Raw genomic sequence first — 21,007 nt, forward strand, 5'->3', positions numbered from 1 at the left:
AACTAAAATTTCTGAATGCCTGAAACATAGTAAAAGCACCCAACATATTTTGCAGACATGTAATCTGGGCTTTCACTTGCAAGAAATACAAAAGCACAAAGTGAAAGGAAGTGATGTAAGGAAAGTAAAATAAAGAAAAAATCTGTAACCTTTACTTATTTGACAATTTTCAAAAGTTTTAGAAATTCATATAGATAGGCTGGAAGGCAATCTGACATTCTCAATTTGATCATGGTTAAACTTTGAACTACTGATATATTACACTTGTAAGCACAAACATATAAAGCTACACATATATGTTTCACAGCATCTCTCTCTATTGCTCACCATCAATGAAATTTGAAGTTATAAACTGTATCAAGAGGCATAAGAATTTCTCATACAACATGTGGTATAATGGCCCACTGAATTCTGGTAGAGGTTTCAGGCTGCTACTCAAAATATAACAAATGACACTTGCAAATGGATTGAAGAAATCCTTTCTCAGTTAAATATTTAATGTTCATTATAAAGGAGTAATACTTAAATGGATGCATGACTGAAATGAACACTACCAGTTTCCATTTTGGCACACACATCTGACAGAGATCGTGAAGAAATCCAGTGCAGGTGATACTGTCTACAGAAGATACAAAAACAAGTCCCAGAGCAGAACATGGGATGGGATGAGACAATCTCTTCTCAAAGGCTAGCACATATATGACAGGGACAGTGTGTGATGTTGGCACACCTGAGTATACAAGCAGCTTAACGAGCGAACTAACTTCACACTTTACAGCCACATTTTTGGCTTGAAAGGAGTTGCAGAGAATACCTTGATAAATTATCCAGTGGAAAAGGCTTCCCCTTTTTCTTTTAATTAATTATTTTCTTTTGAGCTCTGCTGCACAGAATTTTCAGAAAGTCCCTCATTTGCTTACCAAACCTCAGTTCCCAGGAGCAGCAAAAGGAGAACAAATGTGAAATTTCAACAGACTAAGGCTTTTGGGCTGCAAAGCCTCTTTGGCATTTGTATAACAGCTCCTACAAGGAGCCCATATGCAACAGTGGATTCCCAGACAGCCCTGGGGGAATGAGTAGGGGGTAAGGCGACTTCAGGGACCCTACTCTGCTTCAGCACACCCACACATACCAGCCCCCCCCCACTGCATAGGAGTATGTTCATCCTCTAATGGAGGAGAACAAAGGCTTTCATCTCGCCTTTGTACCCAGGTCCCTGACCGCTGCCTGCAGTGCTGTCTGCTTCCAGCATGACAGCACACACTTCTGGATAAAGTACAGGATTAGGTATTCCTTGAACACCTCTCTACTTTCGATTAAAGTGAAAGAGAAATGCATCTAGACAAATACACTCATTCTAATATGCTCAGCTAGGATATCTAGCTCTGCCTCCAGGGAGGTTTGGATTGCCCTGCTATTGATATTTAAACAGAGCCCTTGATTCTAAATTGTTGATGGAAGTTGCCTAAAGCAACCTGAAACATCTGAAAAGATAAGAACATTACAGATGCTTGGATCGCAAAATTACCTCTCTGTCTTAATCCAAGCTTCTAGATAATTAAATGCACAGCTAATGTCTGACAGAGATACTTTAGCTCAGGCTGATGCTTCCTCATACAAGCAGGAGTTGATCTCCTATTGTTTTCTTTCCTAACTGACCATTTCACCCTTGCTAGATCACCAAATTAGTACCTACTGAGTTCAGAGCTATACAAAATACCCACAGTTCCCCTGCCCCTTAACAAAGAAAACAAAACATACTATGCTCCTGATATAGAAAATATAGATAATAACAAGATGATAACAAATCAAAACTTCACATACATTTTTAACTTACTGAACTAGTCTCTTCCTCCAGCAGAGCATTCTGCACCAGCTATTAGCAACAACAAGGGAATTTCCTCCTCCTCAGACTATTCTTGAAATAGATTGCAGTAAGTCTTCCTTTCCAATCTCAGCCTTCAACAGTAAAGGAAGCAACTCTAAATCTGCAGGCAGGAAAAAAACCCCTCACAAACTAAAGAAAAAAAAGCCCAAGCACACAACACCCCTCCCAAAATTTTGACCATCACTTTATCAAAGGTCAACAGCCATTTAAGAAAGAAGATCTCTATGAGCTGTTTTAAAAGACTTCCTACTGCAGAAACCTAAATCATAGCATAATGCTTACTTGCCTTGCCTTTCAAGTCCGGAAATCTTTGTTAAGATCACTTATAGTGAGGAAACAAGTTTTCACTCACTCTGTATGTGTATTTTTATAAGCCAATCTTGTAAATAAACCAATGACACTTTATGGAGGGCAACAGTGGACAGATTGCCTTTGCCATGAACAGTAAAGTAAAATTTCTACATCAGCCAGCGAGACCTGGGAATTCACCCCCATAAGATAGAGCCAACAGCCAGGAAACAAACAACAAAGATAAAAAGGCTTAGGTGGTAATGGCCTTCTGACAACTCCTGACAACTAAGCAGTTATCATTAATAGGCAAGGAAAAGGCAAAGTATTTACTGAGTGGCTGTGTAAAGGTGCACTGAGCTGCATAGAACACTCTCATTTTTAAGATCTCAATTAAATGGAATCCAAATCAATAGCTAAACCATATGCTAGACCCTGAGATCAGCATTGTCTACAGCAATGATGAAAGGTGGGCATTAGTCCACTTGTCAAATTGATGAGTTCAGTATCAGAAAATTGAGGGGTTCTTCATTTTTGGGTTTGTTTGGGGTTTTTTTTTTTAAAGACATTATGTTCCCTGTCACTTCTCATTTCCTCAGTCTGGACAAGATCCCCTCCTCTCTTGAAGGCTGTGGAAAGTGGCTTTGCACAACAGCTCATGAGATTCACTCTTAGAGATCCCTCTGCATTATTAAGCGATTTTTGCCTCAGCATCATCACTTAATCATCTTAAGAAGGGTGGAAGGACAGAATCATCCCTGTGTAGCCCATGCCTTTGCCATGGGATCTGATAGTGAAGCTTGAAAGCTCTGCTGTACCACGAGTACTTCAGCTTTCACAGAATCTTCATGGGACATTTCTGTTGAGACTGTGTTAACAAAAAAAAAAGTACAAGATTTGCAGTAGCATTGGATGACTAATCATAAGCATCCTCCACACACCATGCCCCTCCTAGATTTACCAGTCCCTTACTCTTATCTTTTTCTGACCTTGCTATAGACTTGAGAAACGGGGAAACCATGATCTGGGCTTTTAATATTTATACATGAGACAGAAGAATTGTAACAGCACGAGAGAATCATCATCTTCCATAAAAAGCAAGAGACAAATTAAGTCCTTCCTGAGGACACATCTTCTTCCACCCTCGATCAACTTAGGACAATCTGATCCATGATCCAGAAGAGTAAAGTGCTCTTGACTTCCCTATGGAGATTGAATTTACTGTATCAGGAGCCCAGGCTGTTCATTCAGGCACTGAAGTTAGATAACCAAAGCAATCTTTGAGAATAACAGACTAAACTGGAATTCTGCCCTGACTCAAAGCCTCAAATGTAACAAAGTGACTTTTCACAATAGAGAAATGCAAATTATGGGCAGATGCCTCATCAGTGCAAAAGAATGATCACAAACTGAAAACAGAAACTTGGAAAAACAAAGTGTGCAGGAAATCCAGAAAGAACAGCATTGGGGTCAACATGACAAAGGAAAAGAGCTGAAATTTAAAGATACTCTCTTTTGGGAAAAGTATGAAGAAATACAGGAAAAAATCTTTCCACAAGTTATCTGGCAGTAAAAATCCCTCCACTAGGATGCAGAGAAATAAAACTGACCGTGCGTCTGGGAAAAAAAACCTCAAGGAGAGGCATTTGATAGCTCATGGCTACCTGCCATCTGATTAGCAGTGATAACTCCTACCATATAGGCAGAAGGTATGAAAACACACCAATATACTGAAATCCTGTCCTGGGAAAGCATGTGACAATATTTTAATTAACACTGGCAACACTTGCACCTCCCAAAACATCAATAAAATGCGTTATAGATCTATTCAGTTGATGATGATTTTTATTTCATATGAGAAAAAGGAGTGCTGTCTCAGACTAATTAGGTTTCCATACAAAAATCCAGGTTCATCTAAATACCAGACTAAATGCTAACAGATGCTATCTTAATTTCACATTTGAAATCCAAGAGAGTGGTTCTCAAAGTAGGGTCCCAAGCTATGTAGGGCCTGTCAAAGGGTCTTCAGGGCTCTGCAAAACTGAGATCTCATTTTAGAGTGCCCAGAAAGCATCCTTGGGGAGTAAAAAGAGTGCAGTCACCCTTCCTATACACACAGATTTTGGCCCAGCTTGGAAGAGACATGGAAGGAGAGCAGTGGCAGGACTCAGTAACAGGCTGCATCTAGTTTGCATGAAATTGGTATTTAGCAATGAATGGAGTTTCTGTAATGCTCTTTAACATTTCCTCATTTTACTCATCGTGTTATCTCTGATTATGAAGTTACAGAAGGCTTGTTTGCTGCTGCTTTTGTTTTGTTTAATATAAACTATTACCAACTGTAGCCTCTTCTGCCAGAGTCACCCTGGACACAGCTAGAACGTAGGCGGGGAGAAGCAGCTGTTGCAAGGCTCAAACACCACAGCTGAAATGGAGACTCAAAAGTTTCATCCCAGTTCTTCCAAAAACTTGGTGTGATTCTGTTCTGCCTTAGTTCCCTTCCACAAAGTGTAACCTCTGACAACGTGCTGTGGCTGTGCATGAATGTTTTGCCACAGCTGCTACAGAAATAGCCTTTGAAGACATAACCTTGCACTTCTCAAGCACAGTCCCTTAAATAACACACTGTAGTGCATTTTATCAGGCTCCTCTGCAGGAGAAACATACCAGTATCATTGAGACTTGTTTCAATGATATAGCTAATGATTTTACCTCAGTTAAACCATTCTTAAAACTAATAAACTAATGCTTATATTTCTGCTTTTAACAATCCTTATGGCACAGACAGCAACATTTTCAAACAGATTTCATTCCGTCTTCCAGATAACCTGAGCCAGACCCAAGAGGTGCCTAGAAGTTAGAGGAGGCAAAAAGCTTTCTCATATCCAACACACAGCAGTTCCAATACTCTTCTTCACACTTCCTTGCTTCTTGGACTTCTGTCCCAGGTCTGTGGTGGCTCAGTGTCAGCAGGAACTGTGAGAGTTATTGCCTCTCGGTTAGACTCAACCCCACAGTGAGGACACCACCCTGGCAAGGGGAAGTCATGGACAAACTAACACAGTCAGAGAAGAGCCCAGAGACAAAAACGTGCATGCTCACATTAGTTCTGTGGTGACAGCACTGTACCAAGAGCTTCTCCAGTCTAAGGGCAGATTAAGACCACGGAACAAGCAGCAGGTGCTCAGCAGGTTATCAACTTGGATTGAATGTCCAGGCTATTGTCTTGGATTGAATGCATTTAAAATGCACCGTGTGTGGGTACTATGAGCTATCACCATCTCACTGACTGTGCTGGACTGTTTGGCATCACAAGAGGCAGGCAGTAGATCTGATGCTGAAGACACAGTCATTACTTGGAGCTAGAGATTCAGCATAACAAAGACTGCTGAATATCAGGGAAAACACCCACTCCTGTGTCTTCTCCAGGAGGTTTCTAAGATTACAATCTTTTTAGAGTCATTTGACTTAAATTCTTGCTCTGATCTGGCTGTGTCCTCACAACAAACAAGGACAAAATACAGTCACTGTTTAACAACACTGGAGCTGCACAGCACTTGGAGTACTTTTGACAAAGTAAGGAAGTTAAAAACTTGTAACTCAAGAACCCAATAAAAACAGAATCAGGAAAACTCCACCAGTGGGTTCAAGAGCAAGCAAAAGTGACGAGCTGCTTTAGATTGGTGACAGTGGAAGTAGATAAACATCTGAGAGAGGAGACTGTGAAGCTGAATCATGTAGAAAAATCATGACAGTGAAAAAGAAGAGCATCCTTCTAAAGGTACAAGACTATCAGGAGCATATTTCTGTAATATTGTAATTGTTTTACCGTGTTAACACACCTTATTAAAAATAAGGAATATTGACTAGCATAAGGGTGAGACTTGGTAGTAAATGTATGATCCAGTAATACAAATGACAGATAAAGAAGTGGTTACTGAAACTTCTGGAAAATGCATACACATCACCTGGATTAGAATAGAAAATCAGAATGGACATAAAAATGGACCTTTGAAAGACACTGAAATGCAAGAGATGTGACCCCTGGAAACATAATAAAAGGGAAGGGGGAGAAGGCATTGTTGCATAGAACTGCAACATCCTGAGCATGAAGAGATGGGGAAGAATGTCTGATTGTAATCAAAATTCATATCATAACCCCAGATGTGCTAGGTCTGAGATGTATTAGAATCAAGTCTCCTACTGTACATTAATCACAGAATCTGAAGGATTGGAAGGGACTTTGAAAGATCATCTAGTAATCACTCAAGACAGGGCACAGAACACAGTAGAGAAAAAGGATGCAGTTCCTATAATAGAGAATTGTCCTGGAACCAGTCTGTGTTGGGCAGAAAGAAAAGGCAGTCAGGTGAAACCATCTAACTTAGGGATGTATTCATGCCTTGGAGGAGGCATTCACAGCTACAGGGAGTTTTCAAACTTGAGAGACAGGCCAAATGCACAGAACACCAGACTATACTACCTACTCAGCTGCAAAAGCATGACTCCACTCACACAATCTTCTTTTGCCTTTTACTACAAAACGGAGGGGAAAAAGAATATTTTGAACAGAAATGCACTATCAGAGTTTGGAAGTAGATCTCAGAAAAACAACTCAAGTCTTCAAGGGAGCAAAAGCAAACTAATGAGAAGTGAAGGAAGAAACAGACACAAACATCTGAAAATAGAAAGTCCAGTAGGAAGTTCCCCTACAGAGATTTAATCTGCTATTGTACTCAGATCCTGGCATTACGAGTTAAAATCTACAAGAAGCTATCATCTTTAATACATCATCTCCTTCCTACTGTTCTTTAAAGCAAAGAAGCTGATTAAACATCCTGCCACACTCTGGTAACCTTAACAGCGCGTTTCTTCATTTCACACTGTAAAGGTCAGTCACATGTTAAATTGCTCTTCTTTGTGTGAATTTACACTCAGCACCGGACTAAGTCAATAACGCTTGTACTTCTGGTCTTTCCAACAAACCAAGCGCTACAAAGTAGTAGATGGCAGCTCATTCCAGAGAGATGTTAGAAATTCAAGTATTTCTCACTCTTTTATAAAGTTTGACTTTTACATTTGCTTAGTGAAGATCCACATTAACCCACGTGCTATATTTTACTGGGATATGAGTATCTCTCAAAGCAGTAAAAAAGCAAACACCGTAACCCTCGTTTTGCAAAGCAGGCAAGAATCTTAAAGGCTATGGCTTTATAGCTCTTCAAAATGTAAGTTTAAAATCCAGAAGAAAGTTTTAAGGCTTTTAATGAAAACAATAAAACCAACAATTCAAATGTGAAAATACTGAACATTTAGCATAAATTAACATTCATTTTCTTCAAGAACTGATATTACTCCATATACACCTCTACGAACAGCTGAACTACTGACTGGAAAAAGGTCATTTCTATACAGCTGACAAAATCTCATTTGCAAAACAATATAAGACTTGTTTTCAATTTTAAGGGAAATACAGCTGTGGGATCTCTTAAGAGCAGTTTTTGTTGCTTGACAAATCCTTAAGGCTTTTATGTGTTTGAGTACGTGTTGAAGTTTGTGGGAACACAGGGTTTTTTTAAAGGCACAGGGTTGGAGCTTTTGCTGGGTAGTGCTTTTCACATGGAACATCAAGATGTGGGTCCCAAACCAAACTTTTAGTCACTTCTTTCTCATCCTCTGTGGTGGTTTAGCCCTGGCTGGGTGCTCACAGTTCCTCACAAACTGCTCCAGCATGGCGCTTCCCACAGGGGCAGCTCCTCACACCCTGCCTCAACGTGGTTCACTCACCAGGAGAACAGTCCTCAGGGACAGACTGCTCCAGCCTGGGTCCCTCACAGGATCACAAGTCCTGACAGCAAACCTGCTCTGGCGTGGGCTCCTCTCTTCCCACAGGCTCCCAGGTCCTGCCAGGAACTGGCTCCAGGGTGAGCTTCCCACAGTCTCCTTCAGGCATCCACCTGCTCTGGCGTGGGCTCCTCCACAGGCTGTGAGTGAATCTCTGCTCCCCAGTGGCCTCCATGGACTGCAGGGGCACAGCTGCTTCACCATGGGCAGTCTTTCTTTCAGGGCCTAAGCACCCTCCTCCCCATCCTTCTCCACTGACCTTGGTGCCTGTGGAGATGTTTTCACAGTCTCACTCCCTGTAGCTGCTGCAGTTTAGCAACTGTGCAGCAACTTCTTCCCCTCTCAAATATGTTATTCACAGAGATGTTATCTGCATCACTAATTGTCCAGACCTTGGTCAGCAGCAGGTCCATCTTAGAACTGACTGGCATTGGCCTTGCCAGCTACACGGGGTAGCCTCTGACAGATTTTTGTTTAAAGAAGCCACCCCTGTAGCCCCACCACTACCAAAATCTGGCCCAGGCAAAACCATCACATCATCATGAAAATAAAAAGACACAAGTGACTTCTTTAGATTGTCATGACAGCACATGGGGTCAAAAAAACAGAGAGAAAGGGGGAGAGGGTATTCCCAAATGTTTCCCTAGACAGAGAAACAGGCTGGCCATAACCATTTCCATCCTTGCAGTACAAGAGATATTTCAAGTGGTAAAGGTAAACACTCTTTGCACAGCAGGAATGCTACAATTCTGGCTAAGGACAGGAGTGACAGACCAAACAGCTTTCCAATATATACAGTAAGAAAATTGAGATGTTTTTTGAGTTGGAAATTGAGAAATCTGTGAGCATGATTCCATTCTGTTGCTGTCTGGGACATAGTGGCTGCACTGGACACAGGAATCCTCCCTCCAGACTTGTATTCCTAAACAAAAACAAGATGCCAGAACTTCAGAGCAGCCCTGATGCCAGGTGCTTGTGCTGGGGAGCTCCAACAGCCCCTCATATCATCCAGCTCGGGGGGATCCAGCTGCTTGGCTTGCCCCAGGGCTGTAAGGCACTCTGCATTGCTGCAAGACAAAAAGTGTTCTACAGATCAAAGCTGTAGCATCTGTAGCAATAATTAGTGCTAGGGTCACTGAATACAACCTGCAGTGTAATAGTGGTTAGCTGACATCCATGATCTGCATTTCACCAAATCTGTCAAATGAAAACGAAAGACAGGACTAACCTTCACAGCAACGCCCTTGGTTCTATGTCCTTTAACTACAGTGACCTGGATCAGTAAATGGATGGACTTCATACCACATGGCAGCACGTCAGTTGTGCTCTCTTATCTGTATTGCAAATGTATCCCAAACCTTTAAACTCACCTCTCCCTTCCCTTCTCATTAGGCTTTAAAGCAATAATAAGTACCATGCTTTAATATATAAAGAAAACAATTCTGTATTGTGAAACAACTGGCCAAGATATTGCTGAAGCATTAAACATCTTGTTTCTCAAAAAAGATGCCCAGAATTCCTTGCTTGCTGCCTCACTGCATCTCAAGCTGTGCAACACACACATCCACTGCCCAGAGAAACTGGACACAAGAGCATCAAGCATGAGAAGTGACAACACCCCTGGTAACTCCCTCACAGGATGAGGACAGAGAGGGTCTGCAAGAGCCCACCAAAGGCAACCACCTTCCCTGAGGTAGGAAATGTAGCAAACCATCCACATAAGAGAGGAGCAAACCAAAGACTGCTTTCATGCAGGCACAGCTGCTGAAGAGGTAAGGAACCATCTGCATGAGAAGAACTGACCTACCCCACACATCTTGTCCCTGCCTCAGACCATCGTATTTTTCTGCAATGGAAGAGCTCCAACATGGAAGAGAAATTAGACTTTTTTTTTTCCTTTAAACCTGGTTTTCCAATACATAAGCAATAGTTTCATGGACTTTAACCTGGCATCAGCTAGTGATGTCACAGCAAGAAGGCATTCCTTCTTCCCTCAGCCTCTCACTTGAAAGTGCCTGTCCCCACAAAGCTCTGCACAGCCACATGCTGAACTGTGACAGGTCAGGGAACTGACCCTACTGAAACTATCTTTTCTTACAAAAAAACTCCAAAACCAATCTTTTTGTCTTTTTTGGCTTTGGTGGCTTCCCTGCAAAACATAGCTCACACCGAGACTCTCTCAGAAAGGAGGAAAACATTACTTGGAAATTGGGTTAAATACTACAATAGTGAATTTGTAAAAGTATTATTCCATAGACTTTATCTGAAGGCTAATCATAATTTTCCCCACCAATTCCAGTGTCAATATAAATATTACTCTACATTTTTAAGTTAATTTAAGTCGTCTTTGATATTGCTCCTGTTGGGGACACTCAGTAGGTGTGCTGAACATAAGGCACAGAAGATAATTACTTTCCTCTACTTGGCAGATGTAGCCTATAGGTATGCTAGTCTCACTACATCCTATCTTGTCTAATCTCAAAAGCAAAGTGATCCTGAATATGCTCAAATCTGAGTCAGAGCTCTTACTCCCAACAAAAATGCAACCATTTCTGGTGCACCATATGGCAGCAATCCTGTGTTAGCAACACTGTGTAATAGTTTTTCAGAAGAATGAAGAGCAAGTTCTCCTCTTGAAACCAAAGAGAGATTTATCCCACAAAACTACGCAACACATTGTTACCCAAACTCGAATGAAGGCAGGTCAGCAGCACTCAAATTTTATGGGAACTTTAATGGTGAAGGGTCAGGGATTTGGTCTGATGTCCAAGCAAAATGCCAGTTACACTTTGTGCAATGCCACCAATCAGGCAATGCAAGTTTGCTGAGAAACTATTAATATAATGTTATGGAAGCAAAATATTCAGCTACAAGGTTCCATTATACTTGGAGCCTTTGACCTTGGTTTATCCTGGAGTTCAAGCCCAGATAATCTATGTGCTTGAATCTCATCTCGGTGAATAATGGGAAATTCTGCTCCATTTCCTCTGGGACTTCATGCTCATTAGTCACAGCATACCAATTAAAAGCTTTGTTAGAAAACTAGAGGAATGTGACATAGCACATGTACAAACCAGGAAGCTTCATTCACATATAACATGGATGAATGGCTCTGTATGGAAAGCCAAGCATCGCATTAGCAGGTCGTGTGCATCAGCATGCAAGATCAACAAAAGACGTGCAAGAATTTTTAAGTCAGCACTCTCAGTAAGCAACGGATTTTCATTTTGAACAATGAGAGCTACAGTATTTTTCACAGCCTACACCTTCCTTCTGACCAAAGGTAACATAAAATACTTTTAAAGTTATGCTTTCTTGCATTGTTAACTTTGGCAATCATCTAGTAGGAAATCACTAAACATCACCACCAGCTATTGACCAGATTCTTTTCCTAACCATCAGGGGTGAAGCTGGGGTTAGTGCCCTGGCAAGCTACTTATGAACAAGAATGACAACCATTTTCAAAAGGGATTATTGCCACTATGAACCACTATCAAGTATCTGTAGCAGCAAATCTCAATTAAGGAAAGAATAGGACTCAGCGTCTGCGCTCTGATCATGCAGTTAATAACTGACTCCACCTCTGTCAAAACAAAAGTGGGATTTAACATGCAGATTTATTTTTACAACAGTTTGTGTTACCATTCTGTGCCAGATCACTTGTTACAGAACTTGAAAAATAATGTGAGCTATATCTGTGAAAAATTTGATTTGCTACGTTTTATTAACCCTTAATTCTATTGCAGCATTTTCCCCACAGTGAATGAGCTGCTCACAGGAGATTTTAGGGTTAACAGCTCCCATTGACAGCATGCTATAAGCCCAACAGAAGCAATAGCTTCTACCTTTCAACTTCTATTTTCACTTCTGCAATTCAAATGCAGCATAATGGTGATGTTTAGCATATTTCTTATATTATAGGTGGAATACTTTGTAAAAATATTCCATGTGTGACAGGGATAATCACGTTATGAAAACTGCAGCATGAGCAATGCATCACAGAGAAGACATTTTTGAAGGGTAAGAGGATCTTATAGCCACTTGGAAGGACCTTTGGGGAGGGATGTGGGACATGCTAGAGCAAAGTCCTTGTCAAGGGCAGCAGACTTCCTTTGCCTCCATCTTCCCTGCATCCTCTCATGTCCCAGCACTGTCTGGCATTTCTCCCCTGCCACCCATCTCTGTGGTTGGTCAGATAACTGACTCGAAGAACCCATCCAGTGAAAAAATAACCTTGTAATAAAAAAACAGAAATAAATCTTTGGGTGACTAACTCTAAGCTGGACCTCACTAGTGCCAATTCACTGGCTGGACAGTAACAGTTCCCATGTAACCAGCTCCAACAGTGACGTATCTTTCCCTGGATCCCATTTGCACAAACAGCTACAGCATCTACTCTGCCCCAGTGGGGACCATGATTCTGCCCTACACAGATCTGGCTGAAAACTTAGGGGGTTTTTTTTGTCCTCCAATAGAGTGGGAACATCACTCCTTTCCTACCCTTTTTCTTGTCAGCATATCCCCACCTCCTTTACCCCGTGATGAGAAGCCAACTAACTCACTAACTGTGAGCTGAGGTGGTGAACATGTCCCCAGCACCACTGCAGCCCCAGCTCTGCCCTGGTGATCTGATGAGGGTCAGGGACAGACTCTACCCTACCTCACTGCAGCACAGAATCAGGGGAAAGGAAAGGGAGAACTGGTCCTGTGCTTCCTAACCAGAATATCACAAAAAAATTGTTGGTTATGGGTCTTGGTCCCACCAAGCATAGGGAGAAGCCAAACTTTTCTCTTAAAAATCTCCTCCTTACAGAAATCTTGACTCAGTCTCCTTTCTTTGTACCTACAAGTAATCGTGGCTGAAGCTGGGAGCACTTACTCATAGAATCATAGAATGGTAGGGGTGGAAAGGACCTCTAGAGATCATGTTGTCCAATCCTCCCTACTAAAACAGATCCATCTTGATCAGGTCACACAGGAACGTGTCCAGATGGGTCTTGAAAACCTCCAGAGAAGGAGGCTTCATAACTTCTCTGGGCAGCCTGTGCCAGGGCTCCATCAGCCTCTTTCCTTGTATCTTTCCTGGAACTTTTTGTGTTCCAGCTTTTGTCCACTAACCCTAGTCTTGTTGCTAGACTCTACGGAAGAAGTGTTGCCTCATCCTCCTGACGTCCACTCTTTAAATACTTACAAGTGTTGATAAGGTTCTCCCCTCAGTCTTCTCTGTTCTAGGCTAAACAGCCCCAGTTCCAGCAGCCTTTCCTCATAAGAAAGATGCTCCAGTCCCCTGATCATCTTGGTGGCCCTGCTCTGGACTCTCACCAGCAGTTCCCTGTCCCTCTTGAGCTGAGGAGCCCAGAACTGGACACAGTACTCCAGATGAGGCCTCATCAGGGCAGAGCGGGAGGAGAACCTCCCTTGACCTGTTGGCTACACTCTTCAACTAAAGAATTTGCTCATGCTGTAGGAAGAAAATGCCCCATGGCCAAAAGCAGCCCCATAGTTTACAAATCCCTGTTGTCAGAAGCAGTGGCGTTGTGGTGGCTTGCTGAAGGAGCGGGAACAGCGAGGCTTGGGGGACTCCTCAGGGCCGGGCTGAAACCACGTCCAACACCACAGAGTGCAGCCCCACAGGCTCTGCCTACCTTTGCTGTGTGACATGACAGGCACCAAGGAAAACCTCATGACAGTTTGTGAAGAGGGTAACATCTCCTTTCTCCCTAGGTGTTAGAGAAACAGTGTGAAGCAAAGCTGATGTCAATTCAAATGGAAGCAAGGTAAAATAAGTTAAGAGGACGGGTCCTTCTCCTTCCTCAGACCTTCCCCACCTCCAAACAACTCTAAGAAAGGCTGTGGTTTTCCTCACATTTAGATCTGATGTGAAGCTGCTCAGTGGTGGACGTGGTGAATGTAGAAAGACAACATGAAAAATGAAATGACAAACAGCTTCTTTGTGTGAATCCAAAGAACAAGATTAAAGCTGCTCAGAAGTCCTATTTTTTTATGCCACTTTTCATAGAGCTTTTATTACAAATCCACATCCTTCCTGGGAGATGTGAGGAGGAGACAGAGTAGAAGCTCTTGAAAATATTCTGTGGTACTTTGAACCTAAAGACCTAAGAAGTTATTGAGTTTAGCATATCCCAGTGCTCATCCTCATCCCCAGTGAAATCCATGATAGATTTTGGGCACTTCATTTGCTTTTTGGATTTTGAGCATTTAAGTTACAGAAAGGCAGTATTTCCACAATTTCTATTTTGTAACTCTAATTTCAAGGTTCTTTTTTCTTTTCCTGAAATCAGGGGCTTACATCCACTTTTACCATTCCAGGAGCTGGAACACTGAGAATATCAAAAGCTGGAAAAAGACAAGATTTTTTTTCCTTTCAACCCAAAGATAGCTTACTTAAAATAATACATTTATGGGTTCACAGTCATACTAAAATATATTAATAAGAAAGTAATTTAAAAAATGTCTTTGCCCAAATGCCTGTTATTTTGGTTCAGGCTGGGGGCTGCTAACACACCATACTAATGTTAAGTACTTGCAGGAAGGCAATTTTCTCTTAATGTTCACTCACCAGAGCAGGTCATACAGTCTCTCACTAAAACAAAGTATGTGCCCTTCTGATTTTTCATGTTGCCTTTCCACTTTTTGCTTGATGGATACAGCTGCAAGTAAAAGTTAAACTATTATCTTGAGATAGCTGTAGTCTCATTCAATGACACATTAAACACATTCTCACTTCAAATGGAATTTTATTTTAGTGTAAGTCAAAACAATTCAAAAACTACCAGTATGTGCCTGTCCCTCTAATCACCTACTTAAAAAAACATGGAAAGAAATCACTCACAAGTGAGTGGAACAGAACTTCAGGATAAAATATTTTGGGTCAGATACTTGCTTACAACTCACACACACACAAAAACCTAATATAAAGAGTAAGAATACATGTATATAGATAGGTTGAAATAACTTACCTGTTTTCAGCATCAGAAACGAGAAAATAAGTTTTAGTAAGCAAAACACAAGTGAACTAATGAATCAGTAAAACAACTCTTTCCTATGCAGCGAAAGTATTTCCCATTGTATTTACAGTAGCAGAAATTCAAAGAAAAAGTCCTTACTTGCAGTTTTCTTGTTAAAATAATCAAGGGTTTCCAGTTAGTAAATAAATAGAAAGCACCTGAGAGTTATTTTGTGGTTTGCTTTTCTTCCTTAGGGGGTAGTGAAATCTTTTAAACTTCTTCACATTACCTTTCTCATCATACCCCATCCTACCTTAAAAAAATAGTTTAAAAAAGCTTTTGTGAAAAATATATATCTAATGGATACAAATGTAACCCAACAGACTCACCCCGAGTGTCTGAACGGGTGTCTTCTACTCCCAGTGACATTTACCATCACCTAGCTCATGTTATGTTACAGCAGCATGAGGACATCTGAAGGAAAATGAAACAGGATCTGAAGTTGTGTGAGTTAAAGGATTTCCTGCTGGAGGCTCCCTGCTGAGGGACAGATCCAAGGGGTGAGGAATTGACTTGCTCGGGATGTCCGTTCGCAGGCATCTAAGAGCATGAGCCCAGCGACGGAGGGATGAGCATGCTGCCCTCCACTGCCATCCCTCAGTCCTATACCATTCTCATCCTTAAAGCCAAAGGGGTATTTTTCTACCTTCTAATACTATTCACAGTGAAACTTTGACATTCTTCTAACCATGTTGCAGTTTATAGAAACACAGAAATATATTTGTGTTGCATCTTCAGCCCGTGCTTTGTTGTTTCTTCTCTTTCCTGCCCACAGAACTCTGCCCTTCCCCTCTATCCTTATCTAAGATAAGCAGCTTCAGGTTCTACAGACAATATTTTGCAAAAGCTTGGTCTAGAACATTAATTCTTGAAAGGATTAATACTTTCCCCCTTCCATTGCAAATATGTTTCTGCTTCTGGAGATGATACGTTTCACTTTGCAAACAGAAGGGGCACTGCCTGCTCTGGCATACAGGAACATTTCTCTTCCATGCAGAAGGAAAGTGCAGGAATAATTCTAATCACCAAAGTAAGATGGTCTGTCATACTGATGCAGCTGAAATCTCAGAAAGTAAACAAAACAATTCTTCTTAAAAAAAAAAAAAAGAAAGAAAAGGGGGAAAGAAGTGCCTTCTGCAGATATTGTGATGCTTTTAGGCAGGGGTTTTTTCCACTCTATTCTTTGCAATACCAGTCTGGAAGTGTGAAAAGAACTGAAATTTCTACCATTAATTTTAACTAGTTTTTAAATGTTTTACATGCAAAAGCCTGCCCTTCAATGCAGTCACAAAGCAGTGGGGAAAAAACACTCCTTGACTGCTTTTCAATTAACAGTGCAGTGCAATGATAATCTTTCCAAGGAAGGCTTCTGCCCTGAAAGGGCTTATCACACACCATCTGATCAGCATCTCACTATGTGCACAAATCAGAGAAATCTTTGCCCCCTTCAGTTTTTTCAGAGGTTTTTTTCCCCACCCCACAGGTGTCACACACCTGCCTCTCTGCTTCTCAACTGCCCAGACCAGTGTTACAGACAAAATCCAGACAGATATTTGGATTGCTCTCAAGAGCAACCAATTTGATATGATGTAATGGGAAAATAGGTAAGCCTCCTCACCACCTTCTTTTAAGAAAGATGTGGTCTTCTAGCCTTCAGAGCATTCAACCTTACTGCATCCTTTTTATTGCTACAGATTTAGCCACCATGAAGCTTTAACTTGTCACCCCTAGAACCTCGTTCACTCATTTTCAGTGCATCCAAACAGAAAGAGTGGTCTGAACCACAAAGAAATACAGGGTAAATATTAATGATAGAAAGAAAAACGTATGAAGAGAACAGGAGACACACCAAAACTGTAGCCAGATACTGCACAGCAGCAAGGGGAAATAAAACCCTTTTACAATGGAGAGAATAAGAGGGGAGAGAGGAGAGGGAGGACAGAGGCGAGGTAAGAGAGTAAGATGAAATAAAGCTAAGGGAAAGAGAACCAGGACAACAGTGAATGGAAAGCAGAATTTTTAATCATGAATTCCAGACAAACTTTGACAGTCTGTGATGTGTGCAACCACAAATTTTATTGTACAAATCTGTTTTCACAGGGTGATGTTGAGCTGAATACTCCCCTGGTACCACATTCTACTCTTGAGGCTCAGTTGTTCAGGGGTAAAGACTATGTATTTCACATATGGGAAGCAGATAAAATGAGAAAGCTGTAAATCCAGTTATGAAAGACAGAAACTGATTTTGCTTACATTGGTGAGTGTGTTACCTAAAGAAAAGTTATGTAACTTCATCACTACTCAGACAAACAAGCAAATAGCAAAGCTGGCTATTACAAGTTTGCTAAGGCAGGATTGCTTCTATTTATAAATTCCAAAAACGAAATGTGAATCTTTAGATGTCCTTACTCCACTGCTTTAGGGGGCTTTTAAAACAAAAACCAGAACATCATACTTGAATTGTCCCACTTTCAAAGTTGGAGCTATGTAGCACATCTCCCCATACTGACTACTCTCCCAAGTAAAAAATTTGTAGTAAATGAAGCAAAGAGAAGATTTAAGCTTTGATAATGATTAGTGAATTTCAAATAGTTTGGATAAGTAACCCCCAAAAGTTCAAAATGAATATTCAGATTCTGTTCTGCAGCATGGTCTGCAAACTGAGGATAGAAATCTCAGATGATAGCTATCTCAGATCTCCTCCAAGATCCTTTGCATGCCCTAGTTATGTCTAAGCAGGAAACAACACGAAAACACCAGCATATTTAGATGTGAAATGCAGAGATGTCTGAACATTCAAAGTGAAAAATATTGGGAAAATCACAAACTTGCAAATAGTCTAGCTTCATACTGGGCGCTCATTCCTATTCCACCTACCTTTCTTAACTAGTTTATCATTTGTAATTCCTGAAATAGGCAGTCTCTCACCTGCATGGTTTCCACTAGTGACTCATCATTGTCTGCCAGAGAAAATCCTCCCCATGCTCACACCTGCTAGTGACCTTGTAGAAAGAGTGAGAAAAGCACAAATAAAGGACAATGCTAGATCAAGTTCTGCATCTCTCCAGGACCTTGCACATAGGTCACTTATCTCCTACCTGACAGGGCAGGAATGCTGCTGCTAGAGGGCCAAGCTAGAGGAGGTGTGGGAGCATCCTTCCACCCACTGAGACCTTACATCAGATTCCTGCCTCAGCTACACCATCAGAACTGAGCTGAAAGCAATCCAATTGCATTGACATATCCAAAATATGAAAGGCAACTATGTGTGAAGCAGGACTACTTGTTGGCAGAGAAAACACCAGGACAAAAGCAGCACAGCAGGGTGAGGAGCTCATGGCTGGCTCCCACCCACTGGTAGCCATCACAAACACCACCTTCCAGCAGGAACTGTCTGATTGTTCTGAAAACACTCGCTCTTCTCACCAAGACTATGAACAACACTAACATTTTCCTGGGATTCATTTATTCACCAAATCTGCTACATCTGTGTAAATTATCATCATTTCTTTTAAATGAATCAGACAAACACCTAAACAAGCCAAACAACCCAATACTCTAGTCTCAGGAAACATTGCTAGGTCATTACCCTTAAAGGCTTCCACCATGTATCGCCTCCAAGGACAAACATTTTGACAGAAGGAGAAAGCACACCATCAAAGTTAAAGATTTGGTTTTGCTCACATAGCCATGACTTAGACATTTCACAAAATCAACAAACAATTTGTGCTATTTCATATACGGATCTTTTCCATCTCAATGAGACTTAATTCCTTCAAGCTAAAAAAGGAATCCCCCAAAAAACTGAATAACTAAAGTGACATTATATGAAACATAGCCCAAGGCTGACAATATTTTTCTGTGCATTGAAGGAAAGACTGGATTACTGAGCTAGACCAAATGCCATTTCAAAACCTTTCCCTCTTCCTTGCTGCCACGAGGAGGATTACATTACACAGCACTGCACTGAGCCCATTTATTCCATTCTATATTTTTTAATCAGGCTTTTAATAATAAACTTAAGTACTCATACTAATCATAGAAATATTAATACGAGATACTAACTACTCTTTCGCTGTGAGATTTTCTTCTCTATGCTAAATATGAGAGCTATAAAGTTTATGCTTCCCATAAGTTGCAAGAAATGGTGTTTTACTGGAGGAAAGCTAACATAAAAAATAATTACTGTTATAAACATACAGCAAAATACAGTCACATTTGGCACATATCAAGGTTTTATGTGAAAAATTTAGTACAATGTCAGCTGCGGTAGTTTTGCCTTTTTTCAGATGTAGAGTATAAAAGTCACTTTTACCAAAGTAAAGCAGAAAAAATGTTTAAAATAAAAAGTATTTAGAAATACAAATAGGTTTTCCTTTAAAAAAACCTCTCAACATAATAAAAAGGGATCAAATTAGAACAAGCCTCCCTAGAGAAGAGAAATTCTCATTAAAAAGCAACTTTGACATGTATTTTTTGAAGATATCAGAAATGTATGAGTCTTTCTTCCTTTCTAAATCCAAAACATATGAACTTTATAATAATGTCACCATGCTACCTTTACCAGTATTATTTTAACCAGTTTCCCTATCCATCTTCCCACTGTCTCATTTTACTGGGAAGAGAAATCCTTTTCATTACCAGATCCATTCTCTGGTAGGCCCTACATCATACACAACTTTTTCTTCATGAATCAACACAGATTCATCTAAAACTTGTATTTGGAAGCTGCCTAAATTTCCAGCCCATAGAGTCTCAAGATCAGTTTGTAATTATTTCTTTTTGTGCTAATATTATCTTCTATGTACAAATCCTCCTACCTGTGAGACAGCAGTTGTATTTCCTCTTATTTTTCTCTTTTACAGTCAGACAAAGCAAGGACTTCAATCCTCTCTCATAAAACAGCTTCTCCGTTCCCCAACACATTTTAGAAACTTGCCTTGGCACCTAATCCAGTTTGAATTCACTTTTCCTAAGTACACATGATCACATTGGAACAGATTTTTTTTTCATTTTACTTTACATATACCTTACACAAAACAGCATTAAAGCCCCCAAGTGCATGACCCTCCACCTCTGCCAGGAGCCTTTCATCCCACTTGCACTATCCTTCCAATTCACATCCTACTTCTTCTACATGAAAGAAGAAATCTTCAAACTTCAGCATAATCCTTCTGATAACCCATGTCATCAAGAGGGTTTTTATTATTGTTGTTTTAATGGTACAATCAATAATGGAAAAAATATGTTAGACTGATCACATAGTCAGTTCTTGGGAACTCCTTTGGTCACCTGCAACCAGCTCCAGTTTTGCCTCTAGTTAATGTTTTCATCTGCTTTTCTCTCCAACTCATTCTTCATTCCCATGTTAACAAACCTCTACAGGGCAGATGACAAACACAGCATTTTGTTGAAGTCCATGTGGATTTGATACATGATTACTTTTCTTTAGAGAATTAGCTTAGCTATCCTTTCAGTTAGAGACAGCTTAGTCAGGCATGACCTTCTTGAGGAGATTCTACACTGTATTTTAACTCATCGTGTTTCGTGTCATTCACTTATTCTTCCCTTAAAACTTTTTTTGTAGAAGACTTTGCATATTATTGAGATCATACTAATACTCTTTGAGCCTTTTTTTTTCTAATTTAAGTACTATTTTTAATTTATTCCCCTAGGTAATACCAATTCCTGATATGACAGATTTATTAAAAGTACTTGCTATTGGAATTGCAATTATATCATGCAAGTTCTCAGTTGTGGATTATATGGTCTCTTCTGATTTAAACAATTACATAATTTAAGTTTTGCTTCCCCCTGGAGGTGAGAATTTCCATTTCTGCATAATCATTCCTATTAGCTGCCCTGCATTTGTTTGATAGCATCATTAAAATATAAGAAATGCTACCTATTACATCTAAAACCTATCCACCTACATCACTGCTAATGTCCAAACTTTCAT

At 40.5% G+C, this 21,007-nt stretch overlaps 1 protein-coding gene across 3 annotated transcripts in view; it reads right to left on the minus strand.

The window, feature by feature from the left end:
* The window catches only part of KIAA1217 (KIAA1217 ortholog), a 356,921-nt gene that overhangs the window by 198,446 nt on the left and 137,468 nt on the right, over positions 1-21,007 (minus strand). Inside the window, exons 1-2 of one of the 3 annotated variants that reach the window (XM_061996585.1) lie at positions 15,378-15,458; positions 14,601-14,691 (exon numbers count right to left, since the gene is read on the minus strand). The exons of 1 other annotated variant lie outside the window; for it this stretch is intronic. In XM_061996585.1, coding sequence (XP_061852569.1) covers positions 14,601-14,658 — 58 coding nt within the window. In that variant the 5' untranslated portion in view covers positions 14,659-14,691; positions 15,378-15,458. Of the gene's footprint in view, positions 1-14,600; positions 14,692-15,377; positions 15,459-21,007 lie in introns of those variants that run through there. One more of the 3 variants, XM_061996586.1, reaches the window with a different exon arrangement.

This window comes from Colius striatus, chromosome 5 (assembly GCF_028858725.1).
Source record: "Colius striatus isolate bColStr4 chromosome 5, bColStr4.1.hap1, whole genome shotgun sequence".
In the NCBI taxonomy this organism is placed as follows: Eukaryota; Metazoa; Chordata; class Aves; order Coliiformes; family Coliidae; genus Colius; species Colius striatus.